Source organism: Oryza sativa, chromosome 8 (genome assembly GCF_034140825.1).
Source record: "Oryza sativa Japonica Group chromosome 8, ASM3414082v1".
NCBI classification, from domain to species: Eukaryota; Viridiplantae; Streptophyta; class Magnoliopsida; order Poales; family Poaceae; genus Oryza; species Oryza sativa.
The window spans coordinates 10,185,791-10,202,819 of record NC_089042.1 but is presented as its reverse complement, the minus strand read 5'-3'; the positions used below and the strand labels follow the sequence as shown (position 1 = coordinate 10,202,819).

Sequence of the window (17,029 nt, the reverse complement as noted above, 5' to 3'; positions counted from 1 at the left end):
CATATTTATATAGTTGTTAATAAATCTAGACACACACATATATGTCTAGATTCATTAACATCTACTCCCTCCGTTTCACAATGTAAGTCACTCTAACATTTTCCACATTCATGTTGATGTTAATGAATCTAGATATATATGAATATAAGAAATGCTAAAATGACTTATATTTTGAAATGGAGAGAGTATATGAATATGAGCAATGCTAGAAAGTCTTACATTATGAAATGGAGGGAGTAGTATAGCAAACTGTTGGCTTCAAATCATCTATGGTCAATTTAATAGCTAATTCATATAATAATCACCTATAAACATATACTACACAATTAATATCTAGTCCCACATATCATGAATTGAGATCTGGTGATGTAGTAGTAACGACTGCAACTTTAGCAGTCGGAGCACATTATAACCGTTGGATCGATGGAGCCAACGCTCCGATTCACTCTGTCATCCTGTTGTACCATTGATACTACAGTAATCGCTACAGTACAAATTTGCTATAGTATTTTATGAACAGTATTTACCTGTCATCTGAGCCGTTGATTTTTGATCCATCGGCTGCACTGCAACTGCTAAAGTTGCAGTTGTAGTAACAATTGCACCATATCTCGATCTCACCTATCATACACACATGTATTTTAGAGTATGTGCTGCAGCTGGCTATAAATCTGTAGTCTTCTCTCTCATCTTTTATCTTCTGTTTATAGCTAGCAGTATGCTATTGTACCTGCTCTAACTAACGCGTTATCCGTTCGATAGAGATGTCAAATAACAGTAGCACAGGAACTATGAGGATGAATTGTCTAGTACCACAAGTCTCGCAAGATGGACTCCTTCCAAATCTTTGACCCGCTGTCAGTTCATCATCCGTCTACTCTACTGTAGGGAGTAATCCCAAGAACACGATGTGCCACTGATGGCTCTCCGGTCACGAACACACGCATCAAAATCCATCATCCCCCTCCGCATCTCCCTTCTGCTTCTGCTGCTGTCGACGCCGCCGTGTTCCAGCTCGACGATCATCCAGCACGGCGAGGCAGAATCCCTCCTCCGGTGGAAATCCACCTTGTCGGCGGCGGCGTCAGCGTCTCCGCTGACCACATGGTCACCGGCGACCTCCAGCTCCGCCTGCTCGTCCTGGCGCGGCGTCACGTGCGACGCCGCCGGCCACGTCGCGGAGCTCAGCCTCCCCGGCGCAGGGCTCCACGGCGAGCTCCGCGCGCTCGACCTCGCCGCGTTCCCGGCGCTCGCGAAGCTCGACCTCCGCCGCAACAACATCACCGCCGGCGTCGTGGCAGCGAACGTCTCCACCAGGGCCAGCAACCTGACGTACCTTGACCTTTCCGACAACGCCTTCGCCGGCCACATACTGGACGTCTTGCCATTGTCGCCGGCGACGCTGCAACAGCTGAGCTACCTCAACCTGTCCTCCAATGGACTGTACGGTCCTATCCTGAGGTCGCTCTCCGCCATGGGGAAGATGACCGTGTTCGACGTGTCAAGAAACAGGCTTAACAGTGACATCCCTTCAGAATTGTTCACGAACTGGGTAGAACTCACACAATTCCGTGTTCAGAACAACTCGATCACCGGCAGCATCCCGCCGACGATCTGCAACACGACAAAGCTGAAGTATTTGCGCCTGGCGAAGAACAAGCTCACCGGCGAGATCCCGGCGGAGATCGGAAGGCTGGCAAGCTTGCAGGCACTGGAGCTAGCGGATAATTTCTTGACAGGGCCGATTCCAAATTCCGTGGGGAACCTGACAGACCTGTTGGTAATGGATCTCTTCTCCAACGGCTTCACAGGCGTGATACCACCGGAAATCTTCAACCTGACAGCGTTGCGAACCATCGACGTCGGCACGAATCGATTGGAGGGTGAGGTTCCTGCATCCATATCATCCCTCAGGAATCTCTATGGCCTTGATCTCAGCAATAACAGGTTCAGTGGCACTATACCAAGTGATTTTGGCAGTAGGCAATTTGTGACCATTGTGTTGGCCAGCAACAGCTTCTCGGGAGAATTTCCTTTGACATTTTGTCAGCTGGATTCTCTGGAAATCTTGGACCTGTCAAACAATCATCTCCATGGAGAGATCCCTAGTTGCCTATGGCACTTGCAGGACCTGGTATTCATGGATTTGTCATACAACTCCTTTTCTGGGGAGGTTCCTCCGATGTCGGCTTACCCTAATTCATCATTGGAATCGGTGCATCTTGCTAACAACAACCTCACTGGGGGATATCCAATGGTCCTAAAGGGATGCAAGTGGCTAATAATTCTAGATCTTGGTGGCAACCATTTTACTGGCACAATTCCCTCATGGATTGGAACTTGCAATCCCTTACTGAGGTTTCTCATTCTGCGATCTAATGTGTTCAATGGGAGTATCCCGAAGGAACTATCACAACTCTCCCATCTTCAATTGTTGGACCTAGCTATGAACAATTTAGTAGGTTCGATACCGAGAAGTTTTGGAAATTTTACATCCATGATACAACCAAAAACTGAACTGAACTTGCCTTGGAAAGTCCAACACCACATTTTGGATGGGCGTGTTGATTACACATACACAGACCGAATTGGCATAAACTGGAAGAGGCAAAACCAAACTTTCCAAGGAACGGTTGCACTCATGGCAGGTATTGATCTATCAAGCAACTATCTCTCCAATGAGATTCCTTCGGAGTTGTGCAATCTTGAAAGCATGAGGTTCCTAAACTTGTCGAGAAATCATCTATCTGGCATTATTCCTAAAGAGATTGGCAATTTGAAGATCCTCGAGTCTCTTGATTTTTCTTGGAATGAACTCTCCGGCTCTATTCCTTCAAGCATCTCAAATTTGATGTCTCTTAGTTCACTAAATTTGTCCAACAATCATTTATCAGGTGAGATACCATCTGGTTATCAACTCCGGACGCTTGCAGATCCATCAATTTATAGCAACAACTTTGGGTTATGTGGCTTCCCATTGAACATTTCATGTTCAGATGGTTCAAATTCTACATCAGCATTGATAGGGGGAAGTACAGACAGCCAGGAACTTGAAATCCTAAGCTGGTTTTACTCCGTATTAGCTGGGCTGGTCTTCGGATTTTGGCTGTGGTTCGGGGTACTGCTTTTGTTTGAGCCTTGGAGATTTGCCTTTTTTGGCCAAGTTGATCATCTACAAAAGAAGATTATGCAAAAGATTTGTTGCATGTATGCAAAATCTGAATAATTACCAACTATTCATGTAACTCTGTGGAGGTGTGATCATCAGGAGAAGTAAAGGAAATGTGCTCTTGTCATTCTGGCGTGAAATAATTGCAATAGTTCTTTAGCTGAAGATGCAGAGGTGGAGAAGGTTTGAGTTTAGCTGTATAATGCTACTGGGGAAAATAACCTACACGAGGCGTCACCTCAAAAGTTAAAAGAGGATGAGGAGAGAATAATAGGGAACCATTGATTATTACTGTGTGAGGAGACTATTGGAAAAGGATAAAAGTGGTTGTAAGTTATTCAAGCATCATAAGTTGTGTCTCGGTAATAATCAATTTGGCATCCAGTGCAGCCTCATCTTTTCGTTTATACTTATGCTTATAAGCCAAAATTTGAATTTTCGACCTTAAATTTGAAGCTGATTTTGGGGTTTTTCATCGAAGTTTATTTTTCAGCTTTTGCTTTTAGGTCGCTAAGAACACGTATATAAAAGTTTAATTCACAAATTACTTCTTGTTTGCAAATATGCCGTTTGGCTTATTCCACGAATAAGCCAAACACTGTAGCAGTTGCTGTAGCCACAGTTGGATCCTGATTGGATGGTCTAGATATTGCATAGTTACTATTCAGTACAGAAGCATAACAGTAGTACGTAGCGTAGCATTTACTGTTAATATAGCCAGCAGATACTAGTAACAGCAAACATTATATGTATATGGTGCCTATCACGAACTTTGACCATTATAAGTTTATAACGACCAGCTTGAGCACTCAATTTTTCACATAGAAAGGTTTATTGTGACACAGGTGACATGTAAATTACTAATATAACAGGCTAACTAAACTCAAATCAAACAGGCACCTAACGTAGTTTATCAGATTATGCGATTTTCTCTATATGGATAACATCAACATGACTCGAAACCACACATCTTCTGTACATAAAAGTTCTTTATATGACCTTAATCTCCTTGAGCCAAGCTGTGTGGAGTGGGCATGGATCCGGCTTTCCTTGTGCAAGCGCCTTTTCGGTGAGAGAGTAAAACCATCCATTCCTCCACTTGAACTGCTCCATGGAAAGCTTACATTTTAATTTAAAAGGCACTAGAATAGGCAATGTTTAATTGTTATATAGATAGCTTATGATAGGCAGGACTTGCCTCTTTTACAGCAGTTGGGAAGTGTGCAACAGCTCTGGAGTATGCGCAAAGTCTCTCTTCTATGCCTGCATCAAATGTAAGCCCCCTTTCTTCAGCTGCAGCAGATGCTAATTCTGCTATCAGGCTGGCAACCTGTGAGAACAAAATATAAATGAATATGTTTTTTTTTTATGTTGTGAACCTTGATTCACACAATTGGGATAGTATTCATCGAAGAGAGATTAGATGGTGGCAACTTAAAGTAAAAATGGCGGCTAGGCAAAGTAGCACACCGGTTGGGGACGTAGGTCAAGAATAACCTAGAGTTTAGAGACAGGGGACTTGTTTGTTTACTCATGTCTGGTCAATGAGAAGAGATTTAGTCCTTCCTTTTATAGATGAGATGACTTGATTCACAAGAAATTTATCTATAAAACTAAGGACATAGTTAACAAGAGTAGATATAATCTTATCTCTAAGATAACAAACACCTCACTGGTTACTATTGGTCACGTGTGAACACTATTCCTGCTCTTGACAAATCCTGTCTTGCACGTAAAACTGTGTCTCTATCTTCAGGCACTCCCATCAAAATTACCAAAGTAAACTAAATCATAAATAGCTATTATCTTAAGTGGACGAATAAAGTATGGAAGACAATAGACAATTTTATGCAGGAAGTACAATCAGGAAATAATGATTTCATTTTTCTTTTTGCTTGCAATTAATATATGCCTTGGTAGAAACCAGCATATTGCAGAGGATCTCGAAGATTCTGTGTTATGACAAGAAGGGATTCCTCACAAATTTGTTGTGTTGGGAACTTACTGCCTTCTAAGCTTCAAATTAATGGAGAGAAAGAAACACAGAATATATATTAAAGTTTAAGGAATAAGGGTTACCTCAGATTGGTATTCTTTCTCGACCGCACCAACAGTAGCTCCTGGATGACGGGCACCAACAAGCATGAATGCTGAAATCCAGATCAGTTTCTCTAGCATTTGCTTCTGAAATGCTTCTTTTTCAAGTACCTGATTTTCCAGTGGGCAATCACAACAGGATTACTTACAACTAATGGATATGCTTGTCAGTATATAACAGCACAGGGTTCATTATTTTTTGTTGACCGTTGGAATTTTGTTCGTTTTATTTAAAATCTTACACATGACATGACAAGAATATATTGTTAATCAATTGAGTATTTTATGACGTGCACGCACTGTCCATTACAATGTGCTGTAAGCACAAACAAAGATGTGAGTGCATTTTTGCTACGCACTTTGTTATCAATGGTCCTTCACCTTACTGTGCATTTACAGTCAAATCTTAGTAGAAATGATGGTAATCTGTGATGAAGGCATGCAGAATTGCAATTTATGAGCATCAGCTAGAAGTACAACTAATGTAACTGTGTAAACCCACCTTGCAGGTAAGCCCGCCATTTTGCAGGCGAGTAGCCACGGCTGGAGCCCAGTTTCCAAATGCAGCAGTCAGCCCCTCGGGATTAGTGTCAGTAATCCCATCCACTGGTGGCTCACCAAGCTTCGACACGGCAAAGTAGGCCAACACCTGGTTCGCATCCACTAGTCCCTTGCTCTCAAACCAAGGGTCCAACATTCCATTCTGGAAAAACACCAAATCTGCTCTAGTGTTAGCTCAGAAAGTACCAGCACACTGCACACACCAATACTGGGAGGGAAATGGGCTCATGCTACATCAGCTCATACATAAGAAGAAAGTGAACACTTATACTATTTAGGAAGGATGACGTTCGTAGAAATGTATTGACAACTGTGCTAAGGATTAAACTTCTGAAGCACTATATGTCTGTTTGTCTAATATCCAATATCCGGAATTCTGAGCATTCTTGTTTTTTTTTTTTTTTTTGAAACCTACTGAGCATTCTTGTCAGTTAGCTGATCCAATCTGAAAGTCACCAAACGAATTTGCTTTACAATCGCGTTCATAATACATCAACTATGACCAGCTTTCCCAAGACCACCCATTCGAGAAATAGATCCGGACTTTTTTTCCATTGGACTATCGGGCATCAGTTAATAGCAAACTCTATACTAAACAAAAAGAAGAACTGAACTGAACTCAACTGCTAAGCAAGTTTGAGAAATTGGGTTCAACAACAATACTCCAATTCACGGCACAACTTGGTTAAATTCGTCCAAGCCGTCCGCATTTTCGGGTGAAAACGAAGCGATGCACCACAGGCACCAATCAAACGCATACTGAGTTACTGACGAACGACCTGAATCGCAGAGCAGCTAACAAGCAGAAGCAATGCAGAGCAGGAGACGGCGCGGCTGCCAGGCGGGAGACGGAGAGGAGAGGAGAGGAGAGCCGGGAGAGGGACGAACGTACCGCGCCACCGCGACCTCGGGGTGGCGTCGAGCACGGCGTCGAGGTCGTCGTTGCGGGTGCAGACAAGGATCGGGCCGGGCGCGTCCTCCGGCACCTTCTCGCCGCGGCCGACGAGCACGTCCGCTCCCGGCGGGCCCATGGAGAGCAGCGCCTGCCCCACCCGCCCCCCGCCCACCACCACGGCCGGCTGCACCGCCGTCTTCGCGGCCGCCGCCATCGCCGCCGCGGACACCCTGAAGCTGAAAGCCCTCGTCGTCGTCGAGGAGGAGAGGCGGCGGAGAGGGGTGACGGCGAAGGGGACGGAGACGGCGGCTGTGAGGGCCATTTGGAAGAGGCTTTGAGTTGGGGCGGGGTTGAGAGGTGACGGCGTTTGGTTTTGGGTGGGGAGGTTGCCGTTAGGCGGCAAACGGGAGCCACCCGATCTGTGGATGGGCTTATCTGCTCGGTTTGTGGTCGCCGTTGGCTGGGCCTGGATAATAATTTGGTTGGGCTTTCGTTCCACTTTCTTCTGTGGAAAAAGTACACTGAAGGTCCCTCAACTTATCACCGAGATTAAAAAACGTCCTCGAACCGCAAAACCAGATATCGAAGGTCCCTTAACTTACCAAAACCGGTGATAATAGGTCCTTCGATGGTTTTGAGCCCGGTTTTAGCCTACGTGACAGCTGAGTCAGCGTGGGCCCCACGTGTCAAGTTGCCACGTCACATCTCTCTCCCTTCATGGCTTCACAGGGAGGAGGAGTCAGGGGGGTCCCACTTCCTTTTTCTTTCCTTTCTCTTTTAATTTTGTCTCTTTCTCACGGTTTCTTCTCTTTGCCGTTCTCTTTCTCTCTCTGCCTTTTTTTCCTCCTCACGCACGCTGTCACGCGCGCGCAGCAAAGGATGGGCGCCGGCGACGCAGGTGATGGCCGGCGGCGGTGGGGAAGAGGGGGCCGACAGCGTGGAAGGGGGAGAGCTTGGCGGCAGGGAGAGAGAGCCTGGTGGCGGCGCGGTTGCGCGCAGGAGCCACGCGTAGGAGGAGAGAGGCTGCGCGGTGCGGCGGCTTGGTAGGGCGGCCGGGAGGCGGCGCAGAGGGGAGGAATCGGGGCGGCGCCGGGCAGAGGAGGGAGGGAGGGAAGGGAGTGGCGCCGGGAGGAGAAGGTCAGGGCGCCGATTGGAGGGGGCGCCAGCGGCGGCGTCGGCTCCGCTTGGGCAATGGCCGAGCGCATCGGCGCGGCGCGGCGATCGGCGCCCGAGGGGAAAGGGGTGGCTACACGGCGGCGCACATCTAGGCGCAACAACGGTTTGGGGGTGGATGAAGACAAGTAGACGACGACAATGGCGGCTTCAGTACCGGAGGCGGAGGTGGTTGCGGGCGCGCGCAGGCGGGGGAAGCAATTGCACGGGGGACGGCCGGCGGGCGCAAGCGGCGGGGGAGGAGCGGCGTGCGGGCGGGCGCTGGCGGCGGGGGAAGCAGCGGCCCGTGCGGTGCCGCTCCACTGCCTTCTCCATCCTCCTCGAGCTCATCCTCTCTCGCCCATGCCCCTGCCACCGCTGGCAAGGAGAACAGCTCGCCGCCGCCGGCGAGGTCGAGGACGAAGTGGACCGCTGCTGGCCGCCCTGAGAGAGAGAGGAGGAGGAGGAGGAGGAGGAAGGGAGCGGCGATCCTGCTGCTCGTCACCGTCAGGTTCCCCGCCGGCGTCATGCGGCGGGTCATGAAGCGGCGGCGCAAGAGCCGAGGCCGCCGCAGGGGGCGGTGGGGCTGCAGGAGGGCCGCCCCGGACGAGTCGCTGTCGGGGAGTGCCAAGGCGATGACCGCGGCCGCGTCAACGTTCGATATGATGGACGACAAGGCGGCGTCGGCGGCGGAGTGGGGGCGCGGCTAAACTGACGCGGCCGAGGCGGCGTCGGAGCTGGAGCTCGAGATGATGCGCTCCCGGTTCTACAGCAGCGGCTTCTAGCGGAGCCCCTCCTCCGCCTCCGGCTCCAGCTCCCGCGCCTCCTCCCTACGCCGGAAGATGACGACGATGAGGCTGGCGTCCTCCGCCCTACGCCGGAAGATGACGACGATGAGGCTGGCGTCCTCCGCTTGGCTCCGCCGCCCCGCCGGCTTCGGGTGCCGCCACTCCGCCCGCGTGTCCGCTCATCGCTGCCCCACTCCGTCCCACCAGCTTCGCGTGGCGATGGTGACTCAGCAACGAAGACCAAGGTCAAAGCGCCACGGTGGACAAAACCAGCGCCACGTAGGATAAAACCATGTGAAATACTGCCTTGGGACCACTTGTGACTGGTTTTAGTAAATTAAGGGACCCTCGATATCTGGTTTTGCAGTTTGAGGACGTTTTTTTATCTCGGTGACAAGTTGAGGGACCTTCGGTGTACTTTTTCCTTCTTCTGTGCTATGTGTTGTTGGGCTGGGCTGTAATTTGTTGTGTTTGAAGCCCATCCAAATTTCGTTACGAATCCAAGCAATATTAAAGGCCCTGTTTTAAAAGAGTTGGAGGTGCTACAAAACCATAGAAAAAGCGGAGATTCGTGAGATTTCTGGTCACTAATTTGGCTCATTTATGAATTTACAGCTAAAGTTTCACGTAAACATGGCTAAAGTTACACGAACAAAACCGGAAGAAAGCTTGCAAAACATAAATTTAATCAAAACACCCGAATGCCGAATTGGGCCAATTGGGGACTTTAAGAAAGCTGAGAAAGGTAAAATAAATTGCAAACCGAAGGGGTGAAACTGAATAGACCATATCCATTATTGAATAATCAAAACCTAAACCCTAAACCAGTGAGCTATCACTATCAATGTCAGTGGTTAAGCAGGGGATGTGTGATGGATCTGGAGCTCCAGTGGAGTGTCATGGATCTTCTTAGCATCCAAACAAAGCCTAACCCCATAATTAAGTCCCTGGTGACAGCAAATCCAAACAGCATCTATCATCGGTGGTTGCAGTGGTCACAAGATTATGCATCTTGCTTAGTGTCTGACATGGCAAGACGACAGAAGCATCTTGTTTCAGTTGGCCCTCCACTGTCTGCACTACTATCTGTCAATAGATTTGAGCCACTTCTGCTATCTTTCAATTGTATATATCTTGAAATGAAACAATTACTAGATTACTACTTCCCCCGTCTTATAATATAAGGGATTTTGGGTTGATATGACACATTCTAGTACAACGGATCTAGATAGACCGTCTGTCCAGATCTATTATACCATATATCACATCCACCCAAAATCTCTTATATTATAAGACAGAGGGAGTATATTTTAGGACGAGAGAGTAAGTAGGAGGTAGTATATTTTAGGACGAGAGAGTAAGTAAAAGGACTGGCATCCCTCATTAAACCCTGTCCCATGGGTTTTCAGAGATTACCAAGGAGAGTAAAATAAGACGTCCCTTATTACGGGTATGAGGCACAAATTTTTTTATATTTTAAGATAAATTTTAAATGCTTGGATTGCTTATACTTCCTCCGTTTCACAATGTATATAAATATGAGTAATGCTAAAAAGTTTTACATTGTGGAACTGAGTATTATGGAACAGGGGAATAGTACCTTTTGATAGAACCACTTTTGCTGCTGTACGGCAGAAGACTGAACACAAGCACCACTACTTTGAATCGTTATTACAAAACCACCACTAGAAAATTGCAAAATACCACTAGAACTGTCATTCGAGTGGCATCCTTGCAAAATTGGAAAAACCGGAGGCAAATTTGCAAATGCCCCAAATTTTACAGTAGATATACAGCCTGACGATGACGAGGCGAACATCCGCAGCATCTCAAGAAAAGAGATAGAAACCCAAAAATGAACCAAAGAACAAGCTAAGATTGTGAAATTTCTTGGTAATCACTACTAACACTTGATAGTATCATGCAGTTTCAAATGAATTACAGTATGCCAGGATGGAGACAGTATCAGGGTCTCCTGGATGGATTAGTAATGGCATGGTGTTTTTAGTACACCATGACAAAAAATAATATGATGACCTACCTTGTACCGTTTACACAACATATAAATTCTCTCTATCACTAGCAGATTTGTTGCAACTATTGAATAGCAGGTCTCTCAACAAAGTACAACATGAATACAAAGCAATACATCCACCACAAAATATACAGATTCAATGTATGAAGAATAAGCTGTGGGTGACCTGAAGAGCGCATTGTAAGCCTCAGTAACTTGGTCTTCGAGAGTATGCACGACAGCGCTAGAAAAATTTCAATTTTCCATGTCGAAGAGCAGATTTTGCCCGACATACAGCCTTTTCAGTGCCCGCTAATCCAGAGCAAGCATCAGGTGCCCCCAAGGTAACTGCAAAGTACAGATAGATGGTGCACAGAAAGACCAGAACCACTAGTGTTGTCAAGAGGAAGCGATGCCGCTCAACCAGTGCAGACCAACTGCCAACATCATCCTTCGATGATTGAAGCTTCTTTGGGGATGATAGAAAAAATGTGTTCTGTGACCTCCTGTGAGGAGATGATAATGAATCAAGAACCATGGTGGCGACAAGCTGACTTGTTCAAATCCTGTCCAATAGAAAAATAAAATAAAAAAGATGAGGAAACACATATATTCTCAAACTAGTACTACATAGTACATACTAGCTAGAAAGATTGCATTATGAAAATAACATGCTTCAAGGCTTCAAGCATTCAATTCAACACACATATGCCTATATGGCGCGATAATAAATTAATAGGTCAACTCAACAAGAACTCAATTGCAAGTTGCCACTGAAAAATTATGCTTGGCGAGATACATCTTAAAGAAATATGATATGCACATGTGTTGATTACCTAAAGCTAAACTGAAACATCGCCAATAATAACAGTAACAGTTTTACTAAATTATACCGTCTTAGTCTAGATATCATCAGTAGCAAGCTCCATACGTCTTGATCTTACTCAAGGAAATTATCATTCAAGTTTTTACCAAGAAAGCAAAAATAAGTCCACTTCTAAATTACAGTAGACCTTTAATAATGGACAAATAGTTGAATCAACACTTCTGAATACTGGAAACAAACAATTATCCTCTACTGTACGAATATTACATGACATTAAAGGGCATGGACCTGTCATACTATTACAATGGTTCATTAAAATACCTATCCAACCTAAAACATACAAAAACACTAATGTTACACACATTCACATTTTTCAAGCATGCACCTGCCAATCAATAACATATGTTAAATGAGATTATTCTAAAAATGGTTTGGTTCATTATGCAAACACAATGTGCATGAATATTGACAAACATCCATATCTTCTTCATTACATGGCTTTGCCTAGTTATATTTCCATTTTTTTAATAAATAGAGAAGCATCTTATTCTAACATAAATCTGGAGCATCATATTATTTTCCATCAATAGGAAAAAATCATTGTATATCAGCTCCCATGGCAGTGAACAAGTGATAGGATTATGCCTTTTCTGTTACCAGCACATACTGAAACACAAGTACATCAGCATATTGTAAATTTGTCAAATATATCCTCGTCATCACATTGTCCAAACGCTTCAAATATGTTATATTGTAAATTTGTAATCAATGATAGCTCATACTGAAACACTAAATACATCACTGCAATGAACAAAAAACACAGAGATACTATCACACTATTCAACTAAATCTGCAGCCAAGCTCTAGATTCCTCTGTCAGGTCGGGAAATAATGATATAGCTGTTCTAGGCCATAATTTGTAGCTACATCTAAGTCCAAGTTAACAAATTCAGCTATTAGAACATAGGAAATTCAAACATACTACTCTACCAATCCATCTGGCCATTAATACATGACAATTAGGACTACCAAACCATATATGACCTTAACACGAGCTTCAGATGAGGGGAAAAAGTCAGAACAAAAAACATAGTGGAACAGAACCACCAGTCACCACACATGAGCCATTTTCTCTCTGCCTCGACCGTGGAATTTCCATAGGTGGAACAATGGAACCCACAGCGTTCATCAGTGTGCACTCTGTACTGAAAACGACCCATCATGCGGCATTATCCCTATCCCTGTCAACAGTGGAACCGCATAAACCTCACTTGTGATTGAATTCTTGAAGAAATCTTCCTTTTCTTCACTGATGATGGCTCCAGATCCAGGCAAGAAACTCATCTCCTGCTACAGTTCAGTGCTGAACCGCATGCCGGTTCCTGCCAATTGGTAAACATGCTCGGACCAAGAATCAACATGCCAATCCTCTGTCCCTCCAATTCCAGAAACTCACAACTCGTTGAATCCCCAAACTTTTTGGGGGAACAAACAAACTGTTACTGGTATTAAGGTTAAGGCTCTCTGTAAAATTAACAAGAGAAGAGCTTCTTCCAGATCTAGAAGAGAAGGAACGCAAGCAAATTCTAGACAAAAGTACTCCCGGTGGGACAGAGATGAATCAGAAAGAGGATGTGGATGCTCACCAGGATCCCCTCCCCTCCCCTGTTCAGCCGCGACTCGTCTTGGGAACAAGGAGCGGAGGAGACGACACCGGAGATTTTCTTTTACGCCAAGGGAAAGGGGGAAGATACGCGAGGGCAACTTCTATAATACGATATTTCGGAATGTTCCGTCTAATTTTGGAAATTTTCGTTCTAGGTGTACTTGATGGTGACAAAGTTAAGCAAAATACGATGACATTTTTTTAAACTTGATAAATTCAGTGCCATATATTATCCAAATTAAAGAAAACGAAGAACACGCATTGGGCGGGCAATGCGAGGTACGAGCTACACTACGCATCTAATCTGAAAAATAAAATAAAATACTAAAATCAAGGGGATCAAGCAGCCATCCTACCCACTGCCACCACCGCACCACAAGAAGGGTCAGCCTCACGGCAGCGAAATCCCCGATCGACCAAGAACAGGTAGGGGAAAAGAAGAAGAAGAAAAGAAAAAAGAAAGAAAACAAAGGCAAGAAAGATGGTCAGATCCGAGGAGAGAAAACGGGAGATGATCGAGCGCTCACCTCAGCTGGTCCCGATCCGAGGAGCCCTTGTTCCTCCTCCTTGCGCGCGCTCCCTCTCTAGGAGGATGGATGGGCGGAGAGAGGGAGAGGGAGACGCGGTTTGTGCCTTTGTGGGAGAGAAAAATGAGAGGAGAGAGAGAGAGGGTGGGTTAAAAATGGAGACGAAGGTGGTATTGCATTGGACTAATTTATTTATTGCAATTGGTTTCTTCCTATTTAGCGAGAGCTTATTTGGTTTCGAGCCAGTTATATTTTTTAAATATTAGAAAAAAAACAAATACATTGCAACGGGGAAAGTTATTTTAATCTTACTATTATTTTATGATTTAGTTGAGTTGAAATTTCACTGTGAGAATTCTCTTAGACCCATATTTTTTTTAGAAAATCATGAGCTGCAACTAGGAGTTCGATAGCCTCAAGTTAGCATGCAAGTTTTTTTAAAGAGATCTTATACGACTCCTTGTGTATTTACAAAAGCGAATAAACTTAAAAACAAACTCAAATACGGATATGTATTTTCAAAATGTAAACGAAGTTAAAACCAACTCATACACGGATGACATACTAAAGTACCGGCAAAAATATCTTCAATTTTTATAATAGTAGAGATTAGTAAGCTTTTGTATAACCAAAATTAGTATTATTCAATTTGAACTACTTTGAGCGAAAATTCGTATCGAACCAAATATTCGAGGTCAGCAATATTTCGGATGGATAAAAATTAGCCTGAATCTAAACAACCATTTATTACGGATAGGCCCTTTCTAGGATTGTTGTTGTGTTCTCTCATGTTTCTTTCTGCCAATTCTCTTTGCCTTTATTTTGTTTGGTAAACAATGCTTAAGAAACAGACAAAAGTAATGTTTGAGAAATTATTGGGTATGAACTTCAAGGCTGCTAGTTGATGGCTTGGTTTCTTGTAGGCAAATGGGCATACGTGGTCGTGTAACCGTGTTTAATTAGATGACACTTTTGTGACGTACTGTCTCTACATGAATATAATTATTTTTGGGTTATTTAATAAAGATTAAGGTTGATAAAACTTTGTACCTCACTTTAAATGAGTGATGATTAGAGATGAGAAGGTGATTGAGGTAAGATAAAAAAATTAAATAATACTGATTGATAGGATAAGTAGTTCTCTAAGAATTCTTGTATTTATGATTAAATTTTAAATGCTTGAAATACTTATATTTATAGATAGAAAGGGTATTTTATCTATACCATTAACATGTCAAAGACAATTCTGAGAAACATCACGAATTAGGGTTGTGTATATGTAAGTACTAAAATGCTACTTGTTGGTATGATTAGCCTTCTTGCTGGCTTGTTTTGTCTATTTTCCTTGTTGGTTCTGTCATAAGACATACAACCATAAGTTTATTTTTAAAAAATAAAAATAAAAATAAATTAAAATGAGAAATAAGGTGATGAGACATATCCCCAACCCCCTTTATTATTGACTAGCATTGAACCACATAGTTTTTTAAACTAGCAATTCTAATAAAACTACACTATTTATAGTGGAATAAGAGACCCTTGACCACCGATTCGAGTGTAGTACCATCACGCATGTGCGTATCAAAGGCTATTAAAACTTCTTACAATTTCTGGGGAAGTGGGGGACAAAATACAAAATTGCAAATACCAAGTATAACTGCAAAATGCATAGAGAGCAGACAATTGCTAATACTATAAGCATCTTTTTGAGTTGTTTATTGGGGAAGTTTGGTCTGTACGCAGTTGAATGCCCTTATATATCAAATATTCCGTACTTATTTTGGACCAGTCAAACTTTTTTTTGGCAAGTCCATTGTTTATTTTATCACATTCTGGTGAAGTGGTCAACACAATACAGCTGACCAAGACATAATTTGAATGCCCCTATATACCAGACAATAATGCTTAATAAACTTTTCTAAGCCCTTTTTTTTAAAAGGATAAAGAAGAAGAGATGCATCATATCACAAAGATGCAAGCCACGGAGTTTATAATGATTTATGGCTTTTACGGAAAGGAAATTCTAGCTGGTCGACAAAGAGGTGGCCAACCCATGTTTGCCTGTTTGGAGACGGGATTTTCTCATAATGCTACTACCTCTTTTTAAAAATTGTAATTACTGTTGATTTTTAGCATGCCATTTGACTATTTGTAATGTTAAAAATATTATTTACATTATTTTTTTGTGACTTCTTTTATTACTAAAATTATCACTCATATATTTTGCATATTTACACTGATTTTTTAATAAGATGAGTAGTCAAACATTGGGTTTATGTCAACATTATATTGCATTATTATTTTCACCTGCTTCACCAAATTATTGTCACAGATTATTTTTTCCATGTTTCCTTATAAAACTTCCTTCCACTGTTTTATTTAGATGTCTTAGAAGCTATCAGTTACATTTATTTATCAAAATATTTAGTCTATTTCTAAAATAGTGTAGTTAATAATCCACTTATAATTTGGCCAATAATCTGTTTCAAGCTAGGTTGAGGGAGTAATTATCTGATAAGTTGACCACATTTTAGATGATTAGAAATGTTTAGATAATAATTGTTTTTTTAATTTTAATACTATGCTGGTAATTCCATTTTAGAGAGATATTATCTAAGTTCGGTGTAAATTTTACCCCTCGGAGAGAGATAGGGAGAGGGAGATATGAGAATTATCAAGCTAATAAAAACTCAACAGAGTTTTTTTTTTATACCTCATAAGTCATAAAAGACTCATATTAATTATATTTATTGTTGTTAATTAAATTGTGGTGCGATAAAAAAAAGGGAGAAGAGTCTCTATAAAAGCACCGACATCTGGAGGAATGTTTTGGTCCGACTCCAACATATATCGTGTGGGTCACTGGGTCACTGGCTCACTCAGTCACTCCTTGGGGAAGCAAGCGACTGCAGTGACCTAACCTTTCGGTGCACCAAGATGCGCACACTAGTGCTAATTAAGCTCGATTTATCACTAACTTGGTGCTAAACTGCAGCATGCATTTGCTTACTGTCAGTGATGATGCCACCATTGCCAGCTGTGTTTGTTTCGTTATGCAAATTTAATTATGCACAGCAACTCCTATATATGAACTTGTCTACCATGCAGAGTTGCATATTAGAATAACTCTCTAATGCTCTGTTCGTTTGGGCAGGTTCCCAACTCCTCCTCCTCGTCTTCCGCGCGCACGCTTTTCAAACTGCTAAACGGTGTATTTTTTTGTAAAAAATTTCTATACGAAAGTTACTTAAAAAAATCAGATTAATCCATTTTTGAAAGCGAGATCGACTAGATGAGAGTGACAACAATTCCGACATCAGAAGCCGCGATCGGT

The 17,029-nt window shown here is 43.2% G+C and overlaps 3 protein-coding genes across 4 annotated transcripts; 1 reads left to right on the top strand and 2 right to left on the bottom strand.

The window, feature by feature from the left end:
• Positions 1-799: 799 nt before the first annotated feature.
• LOC4345121 (receptor-like protein 46) lies at positions 800-3,642 on the top strand. Its single transcript, XM_015795530.3, has one exon. The coding sequence runs from the start codon at positions 920-922 to the stop codon at positions 3,224-3,226; it is 2,307 nt and encodes a 768-aa protein (XP_015651016.1). The 5' UTR covers positions 800-919; the 3' UTR covers positions 3,227-3,642.
• A 252-nt stretch (positions 3,643-3,894) lies between these two features.
• On the bottom strand, positions 3,895-7,068 carry LOC4345120 (uncharacterized). Its single transcript, XM_015795531.3, has 5 exons — positions 6,720-7,068; positions 5,769-5,986; positions 5,249-5,377; positions 4,368-4,499; positions 3,895-4,273 (listed from the first exon to the last, which is right to left on the bottom strand). Exons 1-5 carry the CDS (start codon positions 7,042-7,044, stop codon positions 4,160-4,162), a joined length of 918 nt encoding a protein of 305 aa, XP_015651017.1. The 5' UTR covers positions 7,045-7,068; the 3' UTR covers positions 3,895-4,159.
• A 3,472-nt stretch (positions 7,069-10,540) lies between these two features.
• Positions 10,541-13,820, bottom strand: LOC4345119 (uncharacterized). Of its 2 annotated transcripts, none has more exons than XM_015792917.3 (2): positions 13,696-13,820; positions 10,541-11,242 (listed from the first exon to the last, which is right to left on the bottom strand). In XM_015792917.3, exon 2 carries the CDS (start codon positions 11,212-11,214, stop codon positions 10,921-10,923), a length of 294 nt encoding a protein of 97 aa, XP_015648403.1. In that variant the 5' UTR covers positions 11,215-11,242; positions 13,696-13,820; the 3' UTR covers positions 10,541-10,920. The 2 variants fall into 2 exon arrangements, with proteins under 2 accessions (XP_015648403.1, XP_015648404.1); XM_015792918.3 differs by lacking the exon at positions 13,696-13,820 and adding an exon at positions 13,149-13,286.
• Positions 13,821-17,029: the final 3,209 nt, after the last annotated feature.